Genomic DNA, 23,815 nt, shown 5'->3' with positions numbered 1-23,815 from the left:
TTACACAGGACACAGATGGGCTTGGCCCAGAAGCACCAGCAGGAAGGGATCGCGGTGAGGCACAGAGCTGACAAAACCATTTCTGCAGACACAACGAAGCACAGTTCCTGGCACCCAACAGGCGCTCCAGAGACAGGGCACAAAGTGCCGTGTCACACGGTACACGACGCCAGCCAGGAGAGCCCGGTCCCACTGAGAGCCTACCTGGTCGTTGGGGTCCATCTTGGTCATCATCCTCTCTTCCAGAAGGTTAAAGGTCAGGACTTGCAGGACATACAGCTGATGGGCCATCTCAGTTTTGATGGGGCGGTTCCCTCGGATCACATGCTGGAAAGAACAAGGGCAGAGGGTTGAAGTGGTTTCTGCTGCAGGGTCGCATCCATGGTGGTGCAAAAGACAGACCACTGGGCAGGGGACGGTTTCCTCCCCACACAGCGCCTGCACGCTGCACAAGGGGAGGGAGCAGGAACGGGCCTGACTCAGGCAGGGCTGACCACTGCAAGCCCCGAGGGCACCATCTTTTTTTCTGCCCGGTCCTGGGCAGGGAAGTGGGATGAAGGGTAAGGTTCTGATGTGGGAGGTGGGTGGCTGGGCCTCATTCCAATTGATCCTGACAACAGAGAGTGTGTCAAGAGTCACTGGCAGAACTGGACGGTACGCTTTTGTCTTAGGAAAATGTTCAGGATGGCCTCGTCGAGGAGGCAGGTTTCAAAAAGAGCATTTTCTTTCAGTCGTCTTGAGACACGTACACCAAGGCGGGGGGGGGGGATCTAATGCTCCCTGTAGGGCCCCCACTCACCCCTTCTCTCTCCCCTCCCCCCTGCTCACTCTACGGCCCCCTCTGTGTCCCCACCCCAGTTCCTCTTCTCTGATGACTATCCCTGCTGCCCCGAGCTCACCGCCTCCTCCGCCACCCATGCTGCATCTCTGCCCTGCCCTACATCGCCCCGCTGTCCTCTGAGCTGACCACGCCGGTCCGCCCGTCTCCCGCCTGCAGCGGCCTCCTGTCTTTTCCTGCCTGCTCCCTGCACGCCTCGCTCCCTCTGTCTCACCCACCATCCTGAGGCCCCATCGCTTGTGGTCTCTTCTCATCAAATGAAACTCTTGCCCGGTCTCCACACGTACCGCCACCTGTGCCTTTCGCGTTCTCTTCCTCCGTCTAGCTCGTCTCATGAGCTGTGCTGCGAGGCCCTAGCCGTATGTGGCCACGTGCCTTTCAGGCAGTTAAAATTAATTCAAGTTACGAGGTCTCGTTTTAAGCTGAGGCACTAGCCTCACTTTCAGCTCAGGAGGCACCTGCAGCTGGTGACTACCGTCCAGCAAGAGAGCTGGTGTGGAACATGTCCATTTGCAGAAAGTTCTGCTGTATCTAGAGCTCTTTCACTCTAGATCAGTCCTTCTCCAGAGCTTGCACACTCTCTTCAGATCTGTGCAGCCCAATCTGGTAGCCACTGGCCACCCGTGTCTGCTGCACACTGGAAATGTGGCTGGTCTAAACCGAGACGTGCTGTGAATGTAAACTGCACCCTGGATATCAGAGTCTTGGCGTGAAAAAAAAATGTAAAATATCTCCTTAATCATTTTTCTATTGATTACATGGTGATATCATAGGGTTTCAGACATACTGGGTTAAATGTAGTATGCTATCAAAATTAATTTTCCCTATGTACTATGCTATCAAAAAAAATTAATTTTCTTCCCTTTTTTGTTTGATGCTGCTACTGGAACACTGAGGATGAAACCAGTGGCTCATGTCATATTCCCACTGGCTGGCACTGCCTTAGGCGTCGTCTCCCCACCTGCGACTCCAGAGCTCTTCCTTTCCCTGGACTGCAAGGCCCAACACAGGATCCCCAAGTCACAGGTGGGTACTGAAATTTAAACTGAAACTGTCAAGAATGACAAGCTCAGTTCTCCAGGCGCACTGGGCACATCCCAAGTGCCCACAGCCACCCATGGCGTGAGCCACCGCTCTGCGCTGCCCCTGCTTGGCCCACGGTGTGCACGCTCACGCTCATCTCCCACCCCAGCCCTCTTCAGCCGCCTCCACCATGGGTCTGGGTGTCCATCCGTCTCTCGAGCTTCCCTTTCGTGGTCTGCCCCCGCCCAGTCTCTCCTCTGCCCTGGCTGCTCCGGCCCTCTCCGCTTCACCCGGAGTCTCTTTCTTTCTCTGAGTCCCGCTGCCACTCTGGTTTCTCCCTACCTGTCTGTCCCTGTGCCTCCCTCCTCAATTCATGAAGCCACTCTGAAGAGAGCCTGGTTTTCATTCAATATAATCCCTCTTCCTCAAACTGAGAGGCGTCGGAGCTGGGGGAGGGTGGTTACTCCAGCCCCCGGAGGCTTGAGGAGGCACAGCTCCAGTGACGGAGTCTCATTCGACTGCCAAGCACCTCGAGGCCTCTCCTCTCTGACTTGACTCCGCTAAATCCAGACTGAAGGGAGCGTGCATCAACCTTTTCCGAGCGGACCATTTGGGTCCCAAGTCCTGGCGCTGGACTGTCTTCTACAGTGGACGGAAGCCTTGCTGGTTTACCAGGTTTGTCCAGGAATGAGCTGAACTTCTAAACCCATTCAGGTAAAGGACGAGCCCCGGAATTCATTCAAGGTCTCCGGGAAGGGCACCCACTCCCACACAGGCAGAGGACGGTGCCCGACACAACTGCCTGGGCACGTGGACAGGCCCCGGTGCGGCAGCATCTGCTCCTGTCCGTCCTGCTGTGCTGGCAGGGGCCTCTGAGCGGGGAGACAGCCCCAAGGCGGGGGCTGGTTCTGCGGGACGATGTCCAGCTCTACCCGTTCAGAGCAACTGATCCACTTCTCAGGCGCCCACGGGGATGTCTCGAATCGTGTACCCCATGCGTCTTGTTCACAGTGAAGGAACTGCCTCTGTGAGCAGAGTACTCAGTGAGCGCCAGGCCCCCTGCTAAGCCCTGTGTATATACAGTAGCTCATTCGGTCCTCACATCCGGGTGAGCAAATTGAAGCCCACAGACGGTAAGTAGATTGCTCAAGATCAACGACCGGTTAATAGTGGGGGTGGGGGGTGCTGACTCCAAAGTTCACGTTCGGAATTCTGAAGGCTTTCACACTTGACTCTGATTTCTCATTTTGTTTCTTTCACTGCAGTCTCCCAGTTTCACCATGTTTTTGACAACCGACACAATGGCCGTCTTTTAACTGAGCTCCTTGGCGCTCTTCCTCTGCCCTCACCTCCCGCCTCAGCTCTCTCCCCACTGCCGCCCCTCAGGAAACACAGAGCCTGCAGTGTGATCTTTCTAGAAGGGCAGCCTGGTTATTTCACGACCCTGATTAAAGCTCCTCAATTGCTTTTCGAAAAAAAAAACACCGAGGTCCTCTTTACTACCTCTCCAGCTGGTCACAGGCGTCCCTGGTGGCTCAGATGGTAAATAAGCCACCTGCAATGCAGAAGACCTGAGTTCGATCCCTGGGTCGGGAAGATCCCCTGGAGGAGGGCATGGCAACCTACTCCAGTAGTCTTGCCTGGAGAATCCCACGGACAGAGGAGCCTGGAAAGCTACAGTCTATGGCGTCTCAAAGATTCGGACACGACTGAGTGACTAAGCATAGCACACCAGCGGATTACACATCCTTGCTCCACCCTTTACAGGACTCTCACTCCTCCTAAGCGTCCCCCTTCCCCGCGCAGGAATTCCTTTTCTGACTGGTCTGTCCGCTTGCCCTCAGCCTCACCTACAGCCTCCTACACCCCCCTTCACGGCGGGACTGCCGGGTCCTCCCCTGGAGCCCACAGGCCGGGCATCCCTCCCAAGGCCCCACACAACTCGAGGTTACGGCTGGGGTCAGTCGAATGAATTGCTCTTTTTGTGTCTATTTTAACACAGTCCTTCTGGATAGACTTTTTTTGGAATTGTGGGGCAACAAACAGTATTAGCGTGCTAAAGACCTCTCTGGAGGCCCTGCAGTTCCTGGTGGGCCAGGCTCCTCACGACAGCCCTGCTTAAAAGGACCACAAAACACAGCTTTCCAACTGAGGAAGGGTTAAGTACCTACCAGTAAGTTTCCTAAGTGCCCACCTTGCTCCATAGCAATTTCACTAATAATAGTACAACTCTAAGAATCGTAGGGGCTACCCTGGTGGCTCAGTGGTAAAGAATCCACCTGCCAATGCCGGAGACACAGGTTCACTCCTGGATCTGGGAGGATCCCACGTGCTGTGGAACAGCTACTGGGCCTGTGCTCTAGAGCCTGGGAACCACAACTGCTGAGGTCACCTGCTGCAGCTACTGAAGCCCTTACACCCTGGAGCCTATGCACCAAGACTAGAGAAGCCCCTGCAAGGACGCACCTGCACACCCCAACTAGAGAGAAGCCCCCGCTCGCCACAGCCCCCGCCGTGAAGACCCAGCACAGCCAAAAAAAACAAACCAAAACAACAACAACAAAAAACAATTACAGCTGCAGTTAACTGTAACAAAGCAATAACAGTAACAAAATACAGCTTGTCTAGGAACTTACATTGAGGATTATGGACCGAAGGTGCTTCTGTGCAAAGGCGTTGGCCATGTCCTGTTGAGAAGATGCAAATGTGAACTGGGTGGCAGGCATGGGGAGCTGTGACAACGATCCAGAGGAAGGCACGTCACAGCTCTCGGGCTTTTCCCCTTGATTTTTCTCTTCTTTTCAAATGAAAGGTGGGCACATGGGGTAAAAATTCAGACCTTCAACTATGTATTTTATACTCTGAAAGATTCCCACACATTTTCTTTCCAGAGTACAAATGAAGGCAAACAGGGCTTCCTTTCTCAATGGCGCAATCAACTGAGTCATCTTCAGAGAGGGACAAAGACTGCTTTAGGACAAGACGTTACAAGGACGCTGGGCAACAGACAATGAGCACAGGCCACAGAGCAGCGTGAAGGTTCCCAGGCTACACGCACTGTCCCCGGCTGGAACCACTGCCAAGGCTGCAAGGGGCTCGACGAAACACTGACTCCAAACCAGGGACAGGGCTTGGCCCCAGCATCCCCCCAGCCCCCAGCACCACGCCAGCAGGAGCTCGGGCGGGATGCTCTGAAACAGTAAGTGGTCCATGACTCACTTCTGACCGGTTTCAGAGAACAATCTGTTGTGTGGTTTGGGGTAATTTTTCACGACAGGGTCGCCTTTTTTGTTATATTGGGTTCAGATTTTGACAGTAACTGTTTAGCACACTCAGGAAACAGTGTCCTAAGTTAAGTGAATCTTCCAAGGAATGAAGCCTTAAGGGTCCTTTCAGAACCATTATTTTGACCATTCTTGTGCTAATCTTCTCAAAATATATACTTCTTTATTTCTGAAGAGACTATAATGATTATAATTTAATCACTGCCAAGGATTTGGTTCCATCAGTAAAACCCACATCAGTTATTATTCTATGTTGTGACACTGTTAAGGGGCTTCTGAAATGTGAAGCTATTTTCCCCTAAACAAAATGCGTCTAGATTACTATGCTTTTAATTTTTTGGACAGCTTTTCATAATTCTTCCATCTCCTCCTTCCAGTGTCAGCCATCACTTCTTATGATGTTAATTCATATGACTTCACTTTCTAAACTGCCTCCATTTAGTTCCAAAGATAATCATCTTTCTCAGAGCTGGAAGGCCTCTCTCTTGCTTCTACATTTCTGGCCACATTCCGAACGGCTGACGCTGCCAGGAACATTAAGTTTTACTTTGTGTCCCCCGAGCACACACTGGCTGGCAGAGGAAGAAGATGGACTAGAATCTTCTTCAGTAGCTATGGGAGGCTGGTTATGGAGCTTAAACCTTGCTGTCGACAACTCACAGAGTGAGTTAATTGCCAGTGATCTGCTACCGGAGTGTAAAGGCCTTCGACCAAAGATTTCTCTGCGGTGCTGGCAGGGGAGGGCGGGAGAAAGCACTCACTGTCTTTCATATCCTTGTAGAGCTGACCTTTCTGAGCTCCCTCTAACCAAGAAACGAGCATTCAAACTCCCTCTGTGAACCGTATAAAGCTTCTCCAATTCCTATGGTCTAGTAAGTATCCAGAAGGGCACACATTTCCCTTTACTACTGCTACCGCATGCAGGAAGACGATCCATCTGGCATCATCTAGATCTAAGTCACAGGCTATTTCTGAATCTGATCCTCTCCAGCGGAACCACAGACCCACTTGAAGGCAGGTTACAAAGGACAGACAGGGCCATGTTCCCTGGGGCAGGCAGCCCCTTAACCCTTGAGGTGACTGATCCGCGGTGCTTCTCTCCGTGTCCTGACAAATGAGGTTTACAGCACACAACCTTTTCCTGTGTCTTGGAGCTCCCTGAACCGCCTGATCAGATCAGGAGATTTTTGCCTGGCTTTGACCTCCCCACCTGGGAGAGAGCGGGGCCCTTTCCACACGGCAGTGCTACTTACAGTGACAGGCAGGTCTAGCGGATTAAGGTGCTTGTCCTGCCGGCAGAAAGCAAAAAGCACAGAGAGAAGCAGATGGAAGAATGAGCTTTCGGCTTACATTCACAAAGGACTAGGGAGGAAGAGATGAACAGAGCAAGCCATCCAAGAAAGACAAGGCCAGACAGAGCCACAGATGCTCCAGGTCCTCCCACCAGAACCTTCCAAGAACTCGGTACATGATCCCACGGGAATTACAACTGACTGAGTCCAGGGGGTTGACTGAAAATTACAAAGCCTTTCTTATGTACCTCTCTTGGGCTTTGACCAGAGAAATCTAGAACAGTAGTGTTGGAAGGGCCCTTACAGATCCTTTAACCTGGCCCTTGCATTTAACAGAAAGAGAAGTGGAGACCCAGAGGGGTCAGAGCACTTGCCCAGCAGTGGTGAGAAAAACACCCGGCCTTGGGGCTCTCGCCTCTGAGGTCAGCGTTTGCCCCACTGGCCTGCTCATCCCTAGTTTCCTCCCTGGGAAAACAGGGGTCTGCCTTTTTCTCATGACATCCTTATGAATGAATGGGGCAGATGCTGCTCTCATGTTATAGGTGAGGAAACTGGGGCTCAGAGCAGCAGAACAATTTGCATCATGTCACATAGCTAACCAATAGGGAAAAGTTTAGAATCTGGATGAGAGGATCTTTAGATATGAAACTTCGAGCTAAGTCTCTCCACTGTTGCTTCCTTCAGCAAGGATAGGACCCGGCAGAGCTGCCAGCAGAGTCTCCTCTCCCTGCTTCTTGATCCTCTAACCCAGGGGTAGCCACACTAAGGCCAAATGAGATGTCAAGGTCTTATGGAAAGACAGTCACCACACCCACCTGGTGTCTACTGTCTGAGGCTGCCTTGGCTATAGCGGGAAGGCTGAAGAGTTGCCACGTAGACCATAAGGCCCACCAAAGAAAAAAATATTTATTCGGCCTTGAGAGGAAAAAGTCTGCAGGCCCCTGCCCTGACCTAGGACCCGGCCGGACTCCCACCTTGGTCCTCCCGGGATCTTCCGTATTAGCAAAGCCACTCTGATGGGGTCTGGCTACAGAGGGACAGGACGAAGGACTCTCCCAAGAGTCCCTGACTGGCTGGGTGAGAAGTCTTCTCTCGGAAAAGCCCAGATGAAAAGCTTGAAAAGGCTGCCACAGACCTGTCGCTTGTCCTCAGGGGCCTTCAGAAAAAGTGCGTTAATCAGTGCAATGGCGTAGGTCTGAATCTCCTGGTTGGAGCTGTGTTAACAGAGAAAGAAGGCAGAGGGAGATTAGCAGACTGAACTGCAAGAGATGGTTTACAACAATCACTCGCAGACTGTCATACAATAATTGGAGGCCAAGGATCAAACGCCTTAAAACAGGGCAGAGCCCCTGACCCAGTAATTCAAGTAGGAGAAATTTATCCAAAGACAGCCATCAGAGAGCTGTGTGCGAGTTACTGGCAAAGTGTTTTATCAAAGTACTATTAAAAAGAAGAATAGGAAATAATGTGAATGTCCACAGGAGCAACCCTGTTCATGTAGATTAAAATCCTAAGCAGTCATTGTTTTAGCACAAAGGTTCTTCATCTGGGGTTAGGGATGAGCTTAGGGTATCTATACACCCTAGAAATGGTATAGCCATTATTCCATTTATCTGGTTGACTATGTGACAGTTTTTCCAGGGAGGTGAGAGTCCATAACCATTACTGGATTTTCAAAGGCATCTGTGATGCAAAAAGATTAAGCACTACCCTTTTAGAAGGTTCTTTGACATGGGAAATGTTCAAGAGCTATCACTCTTGTTAAAAAAAAAAAAAGTCAAGGCACACAAAGTATGTGTAGTAAGATTCCAACTTTTTTAAAGTATGCATAGAAAAGAGAAGACCAGTGAGACAGTCAATTTAACGTTAGGGACTTCCCTGACAATCCAGTTGTTATGACTCTGCACTTCCAACACAGCAGGTGTGGGTTTGATCCCTGGTCAGGGAACTAAGATCTCACATGCCTCGAGGGTGGGGTGGTAAAAAAAAAAAAAAAAAAGTTAACAGTGGTTATGTCTGGAGATGGGATAATGGGCAAATGATTCCCTTATTGTGCTTCTCTGTTTTTTCGAAGTCTTCAACTGTGAACATATTTTATTTTAACCAAATGGCAGCTACCACTTTTCTCTGGAATCTCATACTCCCAGCAATTGATGAAAACTCTCCACCTGCTGTGTCACAGCTGCATTCTGGGGCTCTTTCCAGAGGGGCTGCTGGGCTCCCAGGTCAGGCGGGGGCGTCTTGGAAGTCTGATTGAGGGCACAAGGCGTCCCTCAGCCCAGGAGCAGCAGACATGACTTCCGGGGACAGCAATGGGTTGAAAATATTCACAGACTGACCCCTAAGAAACGCCTAGCTCCTCTCTCCTCCCTAAGGAGGTGACTGGGTCATTCCAATTCAGAAACAAAGAAACAGAGGTAACTCTGAGGTCAGGAAAATCAGAACTCTCCATCTGGGGTTGATCATGTCCCCTCACTTCAATCAACCTTTTTGGCTTTTGGGGCATGAAAACAGAGGCTGAAGAATCCCCTAGAGAAGTGACAAGGAGAAAGAAATCAGAGTTGCAAATTTTCTTGTGCTTTTTTTTTTTCATTTGGGCTCGTGGGAAGGTTTGGGCTGAGAGCATAGCTGAGAGCATAGCTGCTAAAAACAACCGAGTCTGGGAATTCTGGCTTCCCCGGGAACCGGAAGGGTATTCAGTCAACAACCCACATGCTGGAAGGGGGCAATAGGTAGGAAGGTGTCAGCAGTATCAGCATCCTTGCTTTTGGAAAGTCCAGGCCCCTTAAATTACGTAGAATGGCTGAAAGGGAAGAAAAAAAAAAACCGGGAAGGGAGAACAGGCTCCAAAGGGTTCATCTGTCTTTAGATTTTGTTTACTATCTGTTAAATGTCTTAGGATGGGATAAACTTCTTAAAAAACAAACAAAAACAAAAACAATGACCAACAACAAAAAAACCTCTCCTGAATGAATACCTATCCTGTTCCGGTTGCGACACTAGACCTTTCCTCTCCTTTGATCCTCCCAAGTCTGAGAGGTGGGAGGGATTAACCCCAGTGTAGAGGTGCGAAAACTAAAGCCAGGAGAGAAGAGGTAGCTTGCCGAGCACAGAGACCTCGTCTGCAGTAGAGCCTGAATTGGAACTCACACTCTGCAAGACACTCCTTGCTACCCTCAACCGCACGCTGCTAGTTCAGCAAGAGTTCATTCAACAAACACTAACAGAGCTTCTACTTAAAACAAGGGATACAAAACTGGTCCCTGTTCCCAACTCAACGTTTAAAACGGGAGAAAGATAATAAAAATACAGTATTTCAAGTAAATATGACTGTCATAGGTACAAACAGGGACTACTGGGCTCATAGAGGAGAAAGCATCTAATTCTGTCTGGCACCATGGTGATACAGAGAGGGACTGTGACAGTTTCACGCTATCCTAAGAGATGAAGAGAGTTGCAGAGGGTGTCAGGCGGGAGCGTGACATGAGCAGCTCTGAATTATGGGAGGAGCTCCGGCAGTGAGTAGTAGGGCAGAGGTGATGAGCGGCAAGCGGACCAGCATCTGGGAATACCAGTGTGGCAGGAGGAGGGCAGAGGGCCGGGAGGACGGGCTGTGCAGGGCGGCACGGCGGGGTCACACTTACACCTGGAGGTGCGAGATGAGCTGCCCCACGGTGATCTCCTCTGCGATCTTCTGGTACAGGCTCTGACTGTTCAAGACCATGCTCTCCAGGATGGCCAGGGACCTCTGCAGGATGGACACGTCCACCATGGGCTGGCTCACATACCCCGCGATCTAGAGCCAGGGAGGGCGAGGCAGTCAGGAAGCCCGCGAGGGCTGAAGGCTTAGGTTTCAGGTGCCCGCCCCCCGCCCAGGACTCTCCTCACTTAGGTGTGCTCACTTCTGGACAGTTGCCCCCAGGTGACAGTGGTGTCTGCTGTGTGGGCCAGGGTGCCAGGGAGTCCCCGGGCACGGATAACGCATAACTCGATTTCAAATGACAGTATCCACTCAACTGTGTTTCCTTAAACCTAAGGACTTAATCCCTTCTTTTTAGAAACAAGGGTCTGGGCATGGAAGGGCTGAGTGTGAGGAGCAGAGGGTCTTCCTGATCCTGGGACCTGGTGTGCTCGCCACGTGCTGTTCCCCTGACGTACACTTTGTCCCTGTACACACACAGAGACTCAGGGACACGGAAAGGACCTCCAAGTCTCGTAATTTAATCTCTCCGCTCAGTCCCCATGAGAATATCCTTGACACATGGTCACCGCACTTGTGCCTAAGTGTCTCCAGCATCAGGAAGTTCTGAATGTCCCAAGCCAATGACAGGTATGATCTAGATCAGCTGAGATATCATTTATTGGTTTTCAGTTCAGTTTTTGGAGGTGACATTGCCTCTTCTTCTAGAAGAAGGACAAAACTAGAAGTCTCTCCTCTCCACACTGAGTTCATCTGACAAACAGGCTCGCCTGCAGATTCGTAAACAGAAGGCACACTAGTAAATGTAAGAGAATATAAGGCAAATGAAATGAACATTTTTTTTTTTAAATCCCAAGAGGGCTCAGGAAGCAGTGAAGAGACTTAGGGACGGGGCTGGCGGGCTGGCTGGCACTATCGCAGGTCTCACTGATAATCCAATCCCGCTCTGGCCACACTGGGTTCTGAGAGCCCAGTCCCGCCTTCTCAGCGCAGGCCCTGTGAGTGTAACAAAGTCTCAGTACATCTTCCAGGAGCCACAGGAAGGCCAGAGCCCGAGGATGAAACACCTGGCCTTGGGGCTAGAAGGCCGACCTGCTCTGGAGCAGCTGTGTTGCTGGTATCTCCCCTCAAGCCTAGCGGACACCTGATGACTGAGGGAGGAAGGTTGGAAGCCTCACCTGCTTAATAAAGGTGATTGAAACCATGTCCCAGGAGACAATGCCATGGTCCATGAGCTCTAAGAAGGCAGTCAGGGTGAATGCCAGCATCTCACTGTAACTGAGACATGTGCAAAACACACACAAAACGATATGAAGATTCAGAACTGGAGAACACAGGAGTGAAGGGAGCTACAGCAGGCACGGGTTTCAGCGTAAGCACCATGCAGGAAATCCGTGGGCGCCTCTGGGGCCCGGCGCCTGGCCGATGCCTACACCAGGCGGGGAGCGGATTCCTCCCTGGATCTCTAGTATCACCGAGGGGAAGGCGGCTGGGCGACCAGACGTCCTCATCTCAGGGAAACAGTCCCTCGGCCATCTCCTGTCCAGCAAATCCCCATCAAACCACAACACCTGGTGGGGTGCCCAAGGGAGCTTGCATCCTAGCCCGCCTTTAGGCCAGGAGGCAGCAGGACGCAGGAGAAAGAGCGTGAACTTTGGCCCATGGTTTCAGGTCCTGTCCGACCACTTCCTAGCTGCGCAAATTTTAGACTTCTAAAATTTTCAGACTTCTATTTCTCTGTAAACTGGAGTTCTTCTCACAGTGTTGACCTCACGGGGTTGCGGTGAGGACAGGATAAGGCATGAGGAACCTGAGCAGAGCGCTGGTGGAGAGGAAGGACTAGGGTGTTTTCTGCCCCCTCTCTGCTCTGTATGCACCGTCTCCGTCACACACCCATACCTGCGCCTGCGGGCTCAGTCCCTTCATTGTGTCCGACTCTCTGCTACGCCTCGGACTGTGGCGCACCAGTGCTCCATGATTTACAGACCCCAAGTTTCCGTTTACAAAACATGTTCTGACCCATCTCACCCACAATCCTCCTCAGGACAGGACAGCCAGGTGGGTATCACCTCCATTTTAAAGAGGAGGGAACCACGGCCAATCTAACCCTGCACTCCTGGGAGACTGAGGATGCCCAGGTCAGTGCTGATGGCAGCCACAGGCTTCAGGATTTCCGTGCAGCCGGAGAATCCATGGCTTAAAACAAATGCCCGAGATGAGTTGCTCAGTTTGGCTAAGAAACTTCAATAGCTGACCCATCAGCTGAAAGAAGATTTCTGACTCCTTCTCTGCTGGCTTAGGTTCCATGGGCTTAGAAGACAAACTAAACCTGTTTATCCACTGCTGATATCAACAGGGCAGTTTCCCGCCACGTTCCCCTTGGCACTGGAGTATCACAAAGACATTTCCGGTGCATCACGAGGTCCTCGATGCCCCCTCTAGCCCCACCGTGAAAACGGGTGACAGGGAGACAGTGAAGCGGTGAGGGAGAGCTATGACAGAGGAGGGCCACACGTCTGTGTGTAAGGAGCTTGTGTACGGCGGCGGGGCGGTGACTGGAGAGGGAGGGAGGTGGGGTGTGGTTAAGAACAGACAGAGATCTATTCTAGTTGATAACAGACAGCCCGCTCATTAACCTCCATCACGTCACATCTACTTTCCAGAAATAATTGCACCTGCGAGCTGACCTCTCTTCCCAACATCCTCAGCCCAGAGTTTTACTTCTCGCTTAGCACAGAGCTGCTTTGTCCCGTCTCTGAATTTGTGAGAGCCCAACCAGACTAGGAGATTTAGGGCCACAACAGGTTATACCCTTCTGCGTGGACCTCAGTGCTTGGCATGCTGCTCTGTATGCAGACGGAGCTCAATAAGCGCACCTGACTCAATGGAAAAGAGACTGGGATGCCCTGCGGAGTGTCGTAGATCTCAGAGCCCCTATCGAGACCTCAGAAACACTCACTGGGATAAGAGCTTGGTTCCGCTTTCCACAAGCCGCGTCAGCACAACGATGCCATCCATGTTGATGAACTCGGTGGCGAAGGTCACGTCGGCAGAGAGCTTGGCCAGCTCCTTCATGGCATCCAGCCGGGTCTCCATGCTGGAGGACTGGGTCCTCTCCATCAGCTGGCGTGCAGCCCGGGACTATGGGACCAAGGACAAGATACAGGACATCAGCTCCCCGTGGGGGGTCGCTGCTTTGTGAATAGCTCAGAGAGGCCCCTGTGGACTCTCAAGCCCGAGGCAGAAACAGCTTTTCACACTGCTTAATATTTGCTAAATAAATGTTTATTGGCTCCATCAGGGAATCACCAGTAGGTCAAGACAGATCTGTAGCCAAGTGTATCCTTTCTGTATCACTCTGGTCTATGTATTAAAGAGAGTCCCACAGACGGAATAGAAGAGATCTGAGAGATGATAACCCACTACCTATGGCAAGTCACAAGGAGACAGACTAATATTGTTGTTCAGTTGCTAAGTCGTGTCCAGCTCTGTGATCCCATGAACTGCAGCACGCCAGGCTCCCTTGTCCTTCACTATCTCTTGGAATTTACTCAAATTCATGTCCATTGAGCCAGTGGTGCTATCGAACCATCTCATCCTCTGCCATCCCTTTCTCCTTTTGCCTTCAATCTTTCCCAGCATCAGGGTTTTTTCCAATGAATCAACAGACAACTGTTCAATCAATATTGGAGAGTTTTTCTTTATTCAAGTTGACTTTCAGTTGATTTAGAATGTTGTGTTAGTTTCTAGTATATACCAAAGTGTTACATGTTTTCTATACATACATTCTTTTTCGTGTTCTTTCTGATTATGGTTTATTCTAGGATACTGAAGCTAGTTGCCGTGCTATGCGGTAGGACCCTGTAGTTTGTACCTGCTAATCCCAGATTTCTGATTTAGCCCTCCTCAATCCCCTTCCCCATTTGGTACCTGTAAGAGTTCTCTATTAACTAAAGCCATCAGACAGTGGAAGAGATTGTGTCTTGAAGTACTGGGCTCTTGGTCACTGGAAGCAATCAAGGAAAATCTGGATGACATCTGTCAAAAGTGCTACTAGAGGGATTCCTGCATTGGGTGGAGAATTCAATCTGATGACCTCTAAGGTCTCTTTTTCAATTTGAAACTGGTAAGCCCAATACATATATATATTTACTTTCTCTCAAAAGTCCAAATCGTTGTTCCTCAAAGTGATAGCCCTGGAGAAAGTTTAAGAATGCCAACCGGCAGCCAATTTCGAGACAGCTTTTAGAAAAGGACCGCCAGCGACAGCGCCTCCCCGAGCAGGTGGCCCCTTCCCTCTTGGAGCGCCTGCCTCCTCCTGCAAACGCGGCTGCGACCCCTCCTCCCGTGTTCACGGGTCCTTCCTGTTGCTGAACTTCTTAATTTTATAGCTGGCGCCTCACATCTTACTGGTTCATCACTCTATTTTCTGTGTGTTAATTTCATGGTCTTGAATGGAAGACTCTGGAGAGCAAAAACACTCCCGGGGTCTTAATTTTTCTTACAGTGCTAAAGCAAGTGACTGGAGCCCCCGTTCTCCATTGGCAAGGAGTCAGGCTCCCCGCGTCTCTCCCTTCCAACCGCGCACGGCTCTTGAGGACACAGAAATCCTCTGTTACCGCCACGGTGGAGAACATGAGCGCTGGAGAAAGGGACACAGGACAGAACGATTTGAAGAGCACTGGCTGCATCACAATCAGAACCTTCCAAACCCAAATGTTCACTTTCCTCCTGAGACGGCGTTTCTGGCGGCCGCCTCCCGCAGCTCCTGCTCCAGGGGGGCCCGGAAAACGCTTGGGCACTTCTGTGAAGGACACAGCTCCCAGGCTGTCATGTTAAACTGGCAGAGCGTCTGGGGCAGAGATGGGGTCCTTAGAACGAGAAGAGCTGAGGGAGGGAAGTGGGAGGCAGAGATGCCGCGAACACTGGCCCCGGCTCCCGGACCTGGCCGAGAGGCGGCTCTGACCTGTCCTGAGTGTCGAGAACTGGCGAGTTGTTGAACCTGAGTCTCAGTTTCCTGGTCTGGAAAATGGGGCTATCGAGAGTACTCATCTCATGATACCATATGTGAAAGGATTCAGCTAAACCCAGGCATTCAGCAAAAAGCAGCTGCGGGTACTGTGCGGACAGAGCAGTCTCTCACGTTACCAAGGAACAGGGGCCGGCAACGCCCTCCGTAACAGAACACACGAAAAGCTGCAACAGAGGCTGCAGACACGCTGAGGCCACCCCATGTCACTGGTCCCGCTCTGGCCGAGCAGTCGGGGTGAACCCCTTGCTGGGCGGTGGGCCTCTCCTGTCCTGTGGGCACCAAGGTCCCGCCTGTCCGGTCGCTCACCCCCTTTCCCGCACTGGCAACCTCTGTCTCTTCCATCTGAAGACATTCTCAAGGACACAGAAAAACCACCAGAGAAGGTAACAACCCTGACGGGACGGAAGAGGCGGGGAGCTAGGCAGAAGAGACGAGAGTGGGAAGGAGACCTTTTGCTGGCTCTCAGTCAAACCTTTTTGATTTTAAAATACACGAACGTTTCACCTCTTTTTAAGAAAGTGTATCTTTTCAACTCCATATCCTGGAGCTGGTACCTTCTCTATCTACTTCCTTTTAAAGCCTTTTAAACTCCTGATAATGCAGTGAGCGGAAGGTCCTTGCCTCCGAAAGTCGACGCACTGCCACCTGGCTGCCACAGGCCAAGGCCAGTCTCCCAGATCCACAGACAGCGCCCCTGTCCACAGCTTCCCTTCTCTCTGCTCACTGCAGACCACGCCGCCCTCCATCCTGACGCTGCCCCTGCCCTCGGCTCCTAAGCCACTTCAAGCTCCTGTTTCCTTCCCACATTCTGGATGCCTCCTCAGCTACCCGGAAGGGCTGCCCTAGCAGAAATCAGGGGGCCAGCGTGGACTGTCTTGCTCCTTCCAGCTTCTTCGCTAAGCTCACCTCCACTTTTCCCGCCTTCCCTTTCATCTCCAAGGCCACTGCCTTCATGGGCTGTTAACACTGCTCATCGGCTTCTTGAAGATACCTTCTGCCATCTTCCATACTGTCACTAAAGTCATCTTTCTGAAATATAAATCTAAATAAAATATTGCTTCCCGCTTAAAGTCTTTCAGTGTCCCTTCTGGCACATCCCCTTCTGGATAAAGTCCAACCTGCAAGAAGGCCACAGAGGAACCTTCTGCTGATCGCTACAGGCCCTCAGCCACCCAGCACTCCCACACCACCCAACAAAGCACATCTCTGGGCTCCGAGTACCTTTCCTTCTCTTTCTTCAGCTGATTCCTGCTTACCCTTCAACATCGGAACCACGTGTCCCTCCTCTGGAAGGGCTTTCTGGGACTCCTCGGGCTGAGTCAGGCGGGCCCTTTTCTGAGTTCCCACAGCTCCCTGAGCAACTTTCTCTCCAGACCCCGGAAGGAGGCCTTATACTGTAGTTGTTTACTCCCCACTAGGCTGTGAGAGCAAAGACGGGCATTTTTCACCTCCAAGTCTTACTTTCTAGAACAGAGTCTGGCCCATGGCAGGGACTCACGTACACTTGACAGATAAAAGAATTCCTAAGGAAAGCAGAGTACCTACCGGGGAGACGGCCAGCTGTAAGATTGTCCCGTTCTTAATGTCGCTGCGAGTCTGGGCGGCAAAGAGAAACAAAGAGCAGCTAAGATAAAATATTAAAATTGGGCAAGTAAGCAGAATCAACAAGAACTTTCTGTCATTTTTAAAGGAGTTGTAACTGACACTCTTCAGTCAGGCCCTCTCCTCCTGCTTGCTTCTTGGCCACAAATTTCTAAGACGCTTTTCGAGTGCCTCTCAGGAAGCAGAAGCCACATTTTCCAGCCACTAGAGAGTAAGGGCTCACGCGCCCTGACCTGCCCTGACCTGCCCAGGGAGCGGCTCTCACCCCAGTAAGAGGAAGCTCCCTGAGAGCCATCGGCACCACCACCTTGGCCGGTTCACTTGAGAGCGAGTCCCTGTACTAACCTGTTCAGTGATGTAGAGCTGGGGGCCATCTGCGTAACGGAGGGTGTAATACTCCGGGTTTGGCAATGACCACCTAGGTAAAAGAAAACAGTACAGCCTCTTTGGCCACATATACCTGGGGGCCTGTCTAGAAGCTGCAAATAAAGAACTTTCAATAGAGCTGCTGAAGGGACTGGGTGGTCGGTGTGATGTACGGGAGGGAAAAATCAAAGCTTTGGGTTGATATATTCAACAGTAACCCTCTCTGCCTTCTGCAGAGACTGGCACCACAAAGGTGGGACGTGTAATTCGGCATGGGTCTCAGACCCCACCAGGACCTCAGGTGGGGCACTCCTACAGAATGACAGCAGGTCTTGGGGACATCCCCACCAGCGATCCTTCCATCGTGGGAGCCCGCCTAACTGCAGGTCCTCGGGCAGGATTCCTTTCAAGGCCTGGCAGTGCCCCTGTCTTTAGCCTGTCACTGTCTGCAACGGGGGGCAATTTCAACTCACCCATCACAAACTTCCTTGATGATGGACGCCAGGGGCCGTTTCTGAAAGAGAGGGGGGTGGTGGGGATGGGGGCAGAGACCCTTCACCAGCTGCCACATCCTGCTAATGCCAGAGTCCTGGTGAGAGGGTCTGCCAGGCAGGCTCAGCCTGGCACCTGAGCACGGACTTCTTCTCTGAGAGCTTTTCTCAAAGAGGAAGCCTCCCGCAGGCTGTGGTGACCAACCTTCAGAGTAGGGCACAGGCCTTGGCTGACTCCTACTCCTGATGCCAACCCCGCAAGACGACCCCTGCCCCGCACTCCCTGACCCCTCACCCCCAGAGCTTACCTGGTCAATTTCAAGGAGCTGCGCATTAGCACCTGGCCACTCGATGGCCACTTTAACGATGTCTGATGGTGGTGGCATCGTTCCCAGCGGGGCCTGCCTCTCCAAGACAGACACACAGACACAGCTGCCTGGAGAGAAAGAGTCGGAAAGAACGAGTTTGCCTTTGTTTTTCACTTTTGTTATATATTTTGAAAAATCGGAAGGTAGTGTCCAAAGAAACACATAGGACTGCTTGCTTTGAGCTTTTTGAGATCACACCACAACCCTTCCTTGGGCCTTTTGTCTCTTTAGATTAAATCGGCTAGTAGCAAAGGGACAAACCTATCTATCCAGATGAGCCAGCAGCAAGATCTGCAATGTGACACTCCAGCTGGAGGGCCAGGAGGGCCCTGCGGTAAATGAGCATATTGACTGCAAAGCCATGTCCTGGGACCTTGAGAGGGAGAAACATATGCCCGAAGACCAATAAGAACAGATACAGGCTGTTCCTGGCTGGGTGGTTAAAGGAGCCCCGCCAGCTCTGCGGTCAGCCCTGATCCCAGAGTCAGCAGGGCCCAGCCACAGCTCCCTTGCTTCCTCCCTACTTATTGCTGCCACTCCTTCCTCCTCAAGCCTCCCCTGTGTGGGATGACACAGGGTTCAGAAAATGGGGAAGAGAAAGGGACAGGAAATGCTATTTTCATCCCAATTGCCCAGGGCAAGGGCCGCCAAAAGAGAAGTGGAGGGAGGTGAGGACACCCTCACAAAGGCCCCACTATCGGAGGACAGGCTTCAGAAGTACCTCTGACCCCACTCCCCTACAACATAAAGGAAAATAAATCATTTTGAACAAGTCTGGAAGATGGGCCCATGTGACCAGTCTCCTAGGCAACTGAGAGCTTAGCGGCGTTCCAGGCAGCAGCTAAAGCGTTCTCTCTCCAAGATCTGATGAGGGAAGTCGCCCCACTGATGGATGATTTCAATGTGTGTTTACACTCCGTGCCCGCAGCTTCAGGAGAGGCCTCACTCTTCATCAAAAAGACCTTTTTCCTGTATCCTCCAGGTTTAACCACGCGCCCGCGATTTCTGCTTCTGAATGGAGACTGCCTGCCTCTCCTGGAACATGCAACACAGCTGTTGCTAAGCTGGTATTCATGGATGCCATCACTTTTTCAGCCCAAGCACAGATGTCAGTTCTCACAGTACTTGTAAGTACAAACCTCTTTGGTGACGGGGTACAAGTCCCTTGGACTTCCCAGGTGACGCTAGTGGTCAAGAACCCACCTACCAATGCATGAGACTTAAAAGAGACCTGAGTTCAATCCCTGGTTTGGGAAGATGCCCTGGAGGAGGGCATGGCAACCCAATCCAGCATTTCTGCCTGGAGAATCCTATGGGCAAAGGAACCTAGCAGGCTACAGTCCATGGAGTTGCAAAGAGTCAGACACGACTGAAGCGACTTGGCATGTACAAGTCCCTTACCCTACCATCCCACAGGTCTCAGACAGAGGGAAGCTTTCCTGACCAGGGTGGGCTGCTTCAGAAGCTGACTGTCAAAAATACCAGCACTCGGACTTCCCTGGTGGCCCAGGGGTTAAGAATTTGCCTGCCGATGCAGGGGACACATGTTTGATCCCTGGCCTGGGCAGATCCCACGTGCCACGGGCAACCAAGCCCAAGAGCTGCAAGTACTGAAGCCCATGCACCCGAGAACCCCAGAACCCGTGCTCCACCACAAGAGAAGCCCAGGCTCCACACCTCCGCTTGCCACGACTAGAGAAAGCCGGCGAACAAAGACCCAGCATGGCCACACACACACACACACAGTATATTTATATCATCAGCACTGTCAGGACACGGCAGCACAGAAGAGATGGTTTTTGACGTGCTATCACTTACTTCGTTGAGTTCTGCCAGCAGCCTTATGAATTAGGCAGAACAGGATTATTTGAAGACATCTCCATTTGAAGGTGACAAAACTGAAGCTCAGTGGATTAAGCTACCCGAGTTCACCCAGCATAAAAGCAGTGAAGGGGACAGATGTGGAGCTGACTTTGGCCAGTGCGCCCCCTGCGCCCCCACCCCCACTGAGCTGGCCTGGATTTCTGCTCGCTGCAACTGAATCAAGCCTAAAGGTGAAGTGGGCTGGCCTCATGGCTCTGAGAGCTTTCACAGCTTCTGCAGCTCTAGGCAGAACTTCTCATGTGTGATTTCTATGTGCCTAGACACACAACAAATCTCTGAAAAGAAACGGGCCCAGATCCTGGTGGAGATGCTCTGCTCAGGTGACAGAGCAAAGCAGGCATGGTACCACGAATCTCTGGATCCCCAGGACACCCTTATCCTTTTCTAAGAGTATCCTGTCCTATCATTTTAATTTAGATACAAATTACACATAATAAAATGCAGAGCTTATGTATATATGTGTGTATACATATGTAAATATACACACACACACACACAAAACAGAAACACACACACACACCTTTCTGTAACCACCCACCTAAAACAAGACACTAAACATCTCACACCCCTCAAATTTCCCTCCTCCCTCTTTCTGGTCAGCCCCTCATCCACCAGCCCTCCAAGAGGCAACTTCTTTCTTACTTCTATCACCATGGATTTGTCCTGCAGCCTTTTGTATTAATATAATACTTCATATATGTGGAAATGCACAACATGGCCTCTAAGACCATTTGTTATTTAATTTCATTTCTTCTTCTTCTTTTTTTTTTTGAACTTTTTGGCCAGAGTGAGGCATATGGGATCTTAGTTCCCGGACCAGGGATCGAACTCACGTCACCTTCAGTGGAAGCATGGAGTCTTAACCGCTGGACCTCCAGGGAAGCCCCTGGTTTCTTCTTTTTAAAATCAGTAGGCGGTGTAGGTGCAAGAGGAAGAGTGCTGGGCTGGGATGCCGGTCCCTGGTGAAGAAAGCACCTGGGTTCAGAGCCAGAAGACTTGGGGCCTAGTCACAGCTCTGCCACTGAGTGTCTGGGTGATGAGCATGGGTCCCTTTCAGCAAGTCTCAGTTTTCTTCTCCCCTGTGAGGAGAGACTGTGGAACTAAAGCACATGTAATGTGCCTTTTAAGTCTAAGATTCTAAACTAGAGTTGAAATTCCAAATGAAGACTGCCCATTTCAAAGTTCTATGCATAAGAATCTTCACCTTTACTTCAGTGGTACTGCTAAGAAACAAATCATATATTTTGGAACTCCTAAACAAAGTTAACATTCATTACTGTATTTTACACTTCACTTTGACCCCATACGGTATTTCCTAGGCTGATTATCTCTATTAAAGTCAGCCGTGAGTGATTCTTGTCTGTTCCAAAAATTCACATCCATGTGAAAGCACGGAGATTTGCAATCACTGGGACTGTTCCAGAGACACTGTAAGCCCCTGTTCTCTGTGATTCTGCCCTTTCCCCAAATGCCCAGGCAGCCCACGTGTGTTGGCACTCTCTCCACCCACACCACGGCCTATGGGACCAAGGTGAACACCCACTCTCCACCGACTAATCCAATCTGCTCTCTTGAGCTTAAAAGACACAGTCTACGGGAGGTGGATGTTGACGGCCTCTGAAGCGGAAGGCCAGTCAGCTTCAGAGTGGGGATCACGGAAGGCCAAAGATAGGGGAGGCGCAAAACCCACGAGCCTTATAGAGGAAGGAGATGAACAGACGGCAGCCTAAGGCGCATAGGACACGGAGCAAGCCCCGAAGGAACACTGGCCAGAATACTGAAGAGCAAAGCCTGCTTAGACAAGTCTAATTTGTTTACAACAGTTCAGTTACGCGGTGGCTTCGTGGCAGTCATCCTGTGTGTAACAGTAGTGTGCAGACGGCCTCTTTACACTTCATCATACACGTTGCGGTGTTACTACTGCTGATGCTCACCTGAACCCTGAACACCATCCCCATTAGACAGATGAGGCAACCGAAGTTCACAAGGGATGAGAATGGGTCTCCCACATGCCTCCTTCCCATCTCTTCTCCACACACAAAAAAACCAAAGAAACCACATCAGACTGGATCTCAAGATCGGCTCTTAGGGGGACCTTCCCTGGTGGTCCAGTGGTTAGGAGTTCACCTTCCAATGTAGGGGATGTGGGTTCGATCCTCGGTTGAGAAACTAAGATCCTACACACCTTGGGGCAACTAAGTTCTCGAGCCACAGTGGAGAACAAGAGCAGCCACACACACAAAAAAAAAGACTGGGCCTTGGGACTTCACAGTTAGTTCTCTTCTGTGGCAGCCCTGTGTGATGTTATTCCATTTTACGGACAAGAAATAGAGGCACAGATAAATTAAGTTCCGTGCTCAGCGTCACGCAGCTGGTAAGCAGCACCACCAGAATCTGACCCCAGCCAGTCTGGCTGTTTGAAAGCCACATGAAAGCAGGGGGCACTGTACCCACAGCAGGTCCCCCAGGGAGGATGTGGGCGTGCTGGACCTGAAGCTGAAGCACGCCGAGGCTGCACCAACAAGAGCTCACCACAGTGGCAGAAAACAGAGTCCCCTGTCTAAAGAAGGGGACCTCCACTCCTTTAGACTGACCCCCACTCCACGGGGCTCAGTCCTTCATGGTCCAGCCGGACCTTCCTGGACTAGTTATTTCCACGAGGCAGGGCACGTTCCTCCTCCTCCTCTGTGTCTTTGCACACTTCCTTCCTTCCTTGGGCTGTCAGGAGAGCTCGTATGCAAGCTTCAGAGCCCTGCTCAACTGTCATTTCCTCTGCACCAGTCTTGGCGAAGTGAAATAGGACAGGACCCCATGCTCTCATGGCCTTCCGTCCACGGCTCTGCGAAGGCTCCCAGGCTACCCCATTACAGCTTTAGATTCAGACAGCTCTCTTCTCCGCCCTCTCCTCCTGGGGGCAGGTCCAACCCGGCAGCTTCTTCCCTTAGCACAGCACTGTGAGCATCTCAATCTGCTCAAAGCCAACAGCTCTGACTTCTCCAAATCCTACAAGCCAGGGCCAGCGGCACACGGAAGAGGGCAGGCACCCCGCGCTCCAGCTGTGTGTTCCATGACCCAGCACCTTCCAACTCCACAGCATGTCCAGTGTTTTCACGTCTAACATCAGATGCGTCTCATTGGAGAATCAGATTTAGCACATCTGACTCCAGTTAAAAGATGGAGGGAAAACATCCTTCTGCCTTTCTCCCCTGGAAACATTAGGAGACAGGAGACTACAAGAGTAATATTTTCCAGGTAACAGCCCCATGGAGAGGAGCCTGGAGGGGTACAGTCCGAGGGATCACAGAGCCGGAGGCAACTTAGTGACTCAACAACAATAACAAACAGCCCGAGGATAAAGGATCTCCTTGTGGGGAACCCTTTCAGCCTCCTTTGCTTACTCTTTTCATTTTCACTTTAGGAAGGAAGTGAAAATTAGGTCGAAGCAATTCAATAACATTGCAAAATTCTCAGGGTTATAAATAGCCTCTTGCTCTACCTGCTCGGCAGTCCATAGAGTTCAACAGTAAACGGCCAGGATGAGGGAGCTTTGGGTCCACAGCCAGGACCAGAGGGCAAAGAAGTCATCAACCCCTTTCAGTTAAAAGACTCTCCACCCCACCCCACCCCGCCGCCTTTCGAGTACTACAGACACAAAGATGACTCGGGAAACTGCTGCTGCTGCTGCTGCTGCTAACGCCACCAACAAGAGAGAGATGTACAGCTATGTGGGGAAGATAATTCTACTCTAAGGCTTGAGAATGAAAGCCCAGGTTTTCAAAGGCGAAGCCGGGGAAAACAAGAGGAAAACAGGACCTTCCGTGTCTCCAGTGAGCCTTCTTTAAGTGGCTGCTGGAAGGTGTGCTTATAAAATCAGCACAGTTACAAAAGGCCCCACTGAGCTCCATCAATTAACCACGCCTGCGTGGGGGGTCGGG

The 23,815-nt window shown here is 51.2% G+C and overlaps 1 protein-coding gene across 2 annotated transcripts in view; it reads right to left on the bottom strand.

Moving 5' to 3' along the window:
* Positions 1-23,815, bottom strand: part of ELMO2 (engulfment and cell motility 2) — a 38,377-nt gene that overhangs the window by 8,867 nt on the left and 5,695 nt on the right. Inside the window, exons 2-11 of one of the 2 annotated variants that reach the window (XM_040248202.1) lie at positions 17,937-18,064; positions 17,611-17,651; positions 17,117-17,189; positions 16,715-16,765; positions 13,097-13,278; positions 11,316-11,415; positions 10,082-10,233; positions 7,573-7,651; positions 4,498-4,548; positions 205-327 (exon numbers count right to left, since the gene is read on the bottom strand). In XM_040248202.1, the coding sequence (XP_040104136.1) occupies positions 205-327; positions 4,498-4,548; positions 7,573-7,651; positions 10,082-10,233; positions 11,316-11,415; positions 13,097-13,278; positions 16,715-16,765; positions 17,117-17,189; positions 17,611-17,651; positions 17,937-18,014 (930 nt within the window). In that variant the 5' untranslated portion in view covers positions 18,015-18,064. Of the gene's footprint in view, positions 1-204; positions 328-4,497; positions 4,549-7,572; positions 7,652-10,081; positions 10,234-11,315; positions 11,416-13,096; positions 13,279-16,714; positions 16,766-17,116; positions 17,190-17,610; positions 17,652-17,936; positions 18,065-23,815 lie in introns of those variants that run through there. The other variant, XM_040248203.1, reaches the window with a different exon arrangement.

This window comes from Oryx dammah, unplaced genomic scaffold (assembly GCF_014754425.2).
Source record: "Oryx dammah isolate SB20612 unplaced genomic scaffold, SCBI_Odam_1.1 HiC_scaffold_10, whole genome shotgun sequence".
Lineage (NCBI taxonomy): Eukaryota > Metazoa > Chordata > Mammalia > Artiodactyla > Bovidae > Oryx > Oryx dammah.
Note: the sequence above shows the minus strand (reverse complement) of the source record. Positions and strands in the feature narration are given on the sequence as shown.